The sequence below is a fragment of the Otolemur garnettii genome, unplaced genomic scaffold (assembly GCF_000181295.1).
Source record: "Otolemur garnettii isolate 467f Iridium unplaced genomic scaffold, OtoGar3 scaffold00233, whole genome shotgun sequence".
Lineage (NCBI taxonomy): Eukaryota > Metazoa > Chordata > Mammalia > Primates > Galagidae > Otolemur > Otolemur garnettii.
In genome coordinates this window covers 1,336,997-1,341,717 of record NW_003852628.1, presented here as the reverse complement: position 1 = coordinate 1,341,717, position 4,721 = coordinate 1,336,997, and the positions used below count along the sequence as shown (strand labels likewise).

At 49.6% G+C, this 4,721-nt stretch overlaps 1 protein-coding gene across 1 annotated transcript in view; it reads right to left on the bottom strand.

The window, feature by feature from the left end:
• LOC100964325 (galectin-10) overlaps window positions 1-4,302 on the bottom strand; it is a 6,513-nt gene extending 2,211 nt beyond the window's left edge. The window contains exons 1-3 of the mRNA XM_003802125.2: window positions 4,264-4,302; window positions 1,778-1,854; window positions 1,072-1,282 (exon numbers count right to left, since the gene is read on the bottom strand). Of these exons, the coding sequence (XP_003802173.1) occupies window positions 1,072-1,282; window positions 1,778-1,854; window positions 4,264-4,278 (303 nt within the window). The 5' untranslated portion in view covers window positions 4,279-4,302. The remainder of the gene's footprint in view (window positions 1-1,071; window positions 1,283-1,777; window positions 1,855-4,263) is intronic.
• Window positions 4,303-4,721: the final 419 nt, after the last annotated feature.

Below are 4,721 nucleotides of genomic sequence, written 5' to 3'. Positions count from 1 at the left end.
TTTTTTTTTTTTTTGAAGATAATCTTACTTTGTCGCCAGTCATAGAGTGCCATGGTGACATAGCTCATAGTAAATTCTTGGGCTCAAGTGATTCTCTTGCCTCAGCCTCCCAGTTAGCTGGGACTTCAGGTACACTCCATAACACCTCACTATTTTTTTTAGAGATTTGGTCTCACTAGTGCTCAGGCTGGTCTCGACCCTGTGAGCTCAGACAGTCCACCTGCCTCGGCCTCCCACTTTGTGCTTAAAGTGTAAGGCACAAAGAAAATTATACCACTATTTGTTTAAAAAAGAAGTGCAAGTGTTTGCATAAGCATAGATCATCTCTGGAAGGAAAATAGAGAAGCTAGTGGGGAGGAGGAAGATTGGGGTTCAGGGATGAGAGGAAGATTTAATTTTGGACTGATTAAGATGATTTAATTTATCTGTATTTTTTTTTTTTTGAGACACAATCTCACTCAGTCACCCTGGCTAGAGTGCTATGGTGTCATAGCTCACAGCAATCTCAAACTCCTGGGCTCCAGCGATCCTCCTGCCTCAGCCTCCTGAGTAGCTGAGACTACAAGCAACCATCACCACACCCTAGTAAGTTTTCTACTTTTTTGCAGAGATGAAGTCTCGCCCTTGCTCAGGCTGGTCTCAAACTCCTGAGCCCAAGACATCCACCCACATAAACTTCCCAGAGTGCTGGGATTAGAGGTGTGAGCCACCTGCCTGGCCTCATCTGCATATTTTAGCCTTTCAGCTATATGAAAATTTAAATAACAGCATTCATAGGATGATAGCTACAGATGAAGACAGAGGAGATTCTTCACCCTGGGGGGAATGGGGCTGACCTTGACTGTGGTCAGATTTGGGAAAAGGTCTATATGGTGAAATGCTCTGTCCCACGACTAAAATTAAGCCAAAGTCTCTGAGCTGGACCTATCGGTTGTCCATCCCCCCAAATTAGGGGGTACTCTGTGGCCAAAAGCCTGAGGCAGGAGCAGTTATGGGAGATGGACCCCATGGGACCCTTGGGGCCTGGCTGGGGGAGGAGGCAGAGTGGCAGACGCCAAGGGGGCCACTCACCTGGTACTCGTTGTGCAGCACCAGGATGCGGACGTTGAATGGTTTGCCATTCTCAAAGGGCATGTGAGAGGATTTCACCTCACATTTCCAGCTCCCATTCTCACGGCTGTTCATTACCACAAAATGGCCAAAGTACACTCGGAAATGGAAGGCGATGTCTGAACTCTCGGATGTTCCAGTGTGGAAATCTACCTGCAGCTGTGGGTCCTTGCTGAAGAGCAAAGCACACAGCACATTGGCTAGATCCCTTCCCTGTGGGGTAACACACACTCCACACACGCCCAATCTTCTTCCTCACAATGGGCAGAAGGCCTCCCTGCCTGACACGGTGTTCCTTGTCTTTGTTGGACTGTGTCAGTTCATCTTGCCCTGCACGGTTGGATGCCCTGTCCCAAGGCTAAAATTCAGCCCAAGTCACTGAGCTGGACCTGTTAGTTGCCCACCCCCCAAAATTCTATGCCCCCTGATAAGGAGCTCCAGCTCCAGCCCCTGAAGGGTCTCTTTGCCCGGACCCTAAGACCTGCCCACAGTCCAGCAACAATAAATTTGATGCCTGGTGCTGGAGGGGTCTCCAAGAGCTGCACCTGCCCTGTGCTGCCATCCTGCCAATCAGACATTTTAACATCACTCGGACACGAGGTAAGGCCCTAAGCTAATATTCTCCCTTCGCCTTCACCCCCTCACTCGTGGACTGTAGGATACTCACACAAAAGGGAGGAGAGTCGTTCCTCTGATTGTCACAGAAGAGCCAATAGGCAAGGTCACAAACTGCGTGTGTGGCACCTGCCATAGGGATCAGGGTGGAAGGGTTAAGGCTGGGTGTGGGCCCCCCTTCTGTAACAGTTTCCAGCAGCCCAGAGGCCTGAGGAGAAACTCTTGGGCTCTCTTTCCCCCTCCCTCTCATGGCCCTATATTCTTTTTTTTTTTTTTTTTTGAGACTGAGTCTTACTCTGTCACTCTGGGCTGGGTACAGTGCTGGGTAGAGCTCACAGCAACCTCAAACTATTGGGCTCAAGTGATCCTTTTGCCTCAGCCTCCTGAGTAACTGGGACTACAGGTGTCCACTACTATGCCCTGCTACTTTTTGTATTTTCAGTAGAGGTAGAGTCAGAATCTCACTCTTAGGCTAACTCCTGAGCTCAGGCAGTCCATATACCTCAGCTTCCCAGAATGCTAGGATTACAGGTGTGAGCCACCATGCCCAGTCAGGGTCTTTTTCTTTTCCTTTTTTTTTTTTTTTAGACAGAGTCTTAGTCTGTCACCCTGGGCTGGGTAGAGTAGCATGGTGTCATAGCTCACAGCAACCTCCAATTCTTGGGCTCAAGCGATTCTCTTGCTTCAGCCTCCCAAGTAGCTGGGACTACAGGCACCTGCCACAATGCCTGGCTATTTTTAGAGACAAGGTCTTGCTCTGGCTTAGGCTGGTCTCAAACCTGTGAGCTCAAGCAACCCATTTGCCTCGGCCTCTCAGAGTGCTAGGATTACAGGAATGAGCCACTGCGCCAGACCATCCTAGCCAGGTCTTGAAGAGATGGGAGGGCCAAGCTCAGAGCAAGAGCTCAAGAGCCCAAGTGCCTGGAGTCAAATGCTGGATCTGCCTCTTACTGGTAGTGAGATCTTCGATCCATTATGTGAATGTTCACTGCCTCAGTTTCCCCAGTACAAGGATGATTATGGGACACTTCTACTTTGTAGGATGTCCTCAGTAACAGGTGGGTTAATACATCTGAAGCCTTTAGTCTAATCCCTGGTACATGTAGGGTCTCCACCAGGGCAGCCCATCAAGAAGGGGAGGGCCTCTGGAACAGCCTTTTGTCTATTTTTTACTCTCCAAACCTGGGAAAACAAGACTTGAAGATGTGAAAATAAAGTTTAAAAAATATTTACTCTCCCCCTCAATTCATTCCAGTGAATTAAAGAACACTTGTTTATAGACAGTGGGAAATAATAAAAGAGGAAACCTGTTTGTGTGGGATGTGTTTGCATCACACAGATCTTGGGCAATGTGTGTCCTTTCCTTTCTTTCTTTCTTTTTTTTTTTTTTTTTTGAGACAGAGCTTCACGCTATCCCCCTGGGTAGAGTGCCATGGTGCCATAGCTCACAGCAATCTCAAACTCTTGGGCTTAAGCGATTCTCTTGTCTCAACCTCCCGAGTAGCTGGGATTACAGGCGCCACCACTAGTTTTTCTGTTTTTATTTTCAGTAGGGTCAGGTTCTTGTTCTTGCTCAGTCTGGTCTCCAACTCCTGAGCTCAAGCAATCCACCTGCCTCGGTCTCCTAGATTGCTAGGATTACAGCAATCTAGGCTGTACACTGCACTCAGTCAATGTGTCTCCTTTCAAGACGGTGTACAAATTGAAAACATAGTCCTGCTACCTGCACAAACAATGGGTGAAGAATGGGGAAGTAACAGGCCAGGGTGGGGGCTGAGGGGGGCCTGTAGTCCCCATGTGCAGACCCGGCCTGGAAATCCAGTACCCCCAAGTCTGCGTTCATTTCCCCCAACTCTTCTTGAGAAGAGGCTTCTAAAGACTCATTCATTCTGCTCTGGGGAGTGCTCAGAGAACTCACATCCCCAGCACCCCTGCCAGTTCTACCACACATGGAAACCCCTGCAGTCATTTAATCTGTCACTGCTACACAGGGAAGTACCTTCAGAAACTCACCTATGTGTTCAGTTCAATACCCAGCCACAGATCACACACATGCTCACGCTCGCACAGGGACATGCAACTGAGTATCACCAGCCTCTCCATGCCCCTGCTCACTGGGATGTGCACAGTTGCTTGAGTACTGCCCAGGTTGTACTCCTGTGCATGCTCACAGCCACTGTCATAAAGGCAAAGCACAGTCCCACCCCCCTGCCGTCACTCACACCTGCCCATCCCAGTCAGCCACCCCCCTCCTGCACAAAGTCACCTCGTCTCAATAGAGTTCACTCTCAGTCAGACACCATCAAATGGGGACGTAGCTGGTCGTAGCTGGGGTCAGGCTGGTCGAGGGTCCACATGCCATACCCCACAAGGACCTCACACATCATGTCCCCAGAGGCTCAGTCTTCCACTCACCCCCACCTCTCAGGAAAACGTTCAATATAGAAATGCCCACATTTTCATCTCATAAAACCTCCCCCTTTTTCTTCCTTCCTTTATGTGACTTGGGAGTGTTAAGTCTGTCCCTCTTCAACTCACCTGTAGCCCTGACATTGTCTTTCTCCAGACAGTTCTTCCAAGTTGTGTCTCTTCTGTGTGGTGAACCTCCTGGAGTCCCAGCGTATAAATAACCCCTAGCAGCCCTGCCATTCCAGTTTCATCTCTGTTCCAGGCTCCTCCCAGCAAGGTTTCCAGCAGGGTGGGGCGGAGAGCAGGGGTACTGAGGGAAGGGGAAGTGCATAGCCGGCAATGTCCAGTCTCCGTGCCTCTCACTCAGCCTTTTCCTCTCAGTGCAGGATCCACCAGAAGGTATACAATTTTCTAACTTGCGCAGTGGTGAAGAAGTCGGGGTCCTGGCAATAAGGCCTATGAGCCTAGAAGGGAATCCTCCTTTTTTCTCTTCCAGAGGTTCTGGGAGAGCATAGAAATTGATCTCAGCAGGGCCTGGAGAGAGAGGTAGAGAAATCCTTGTGTCATCTCACCCCCACCTGTGCCCG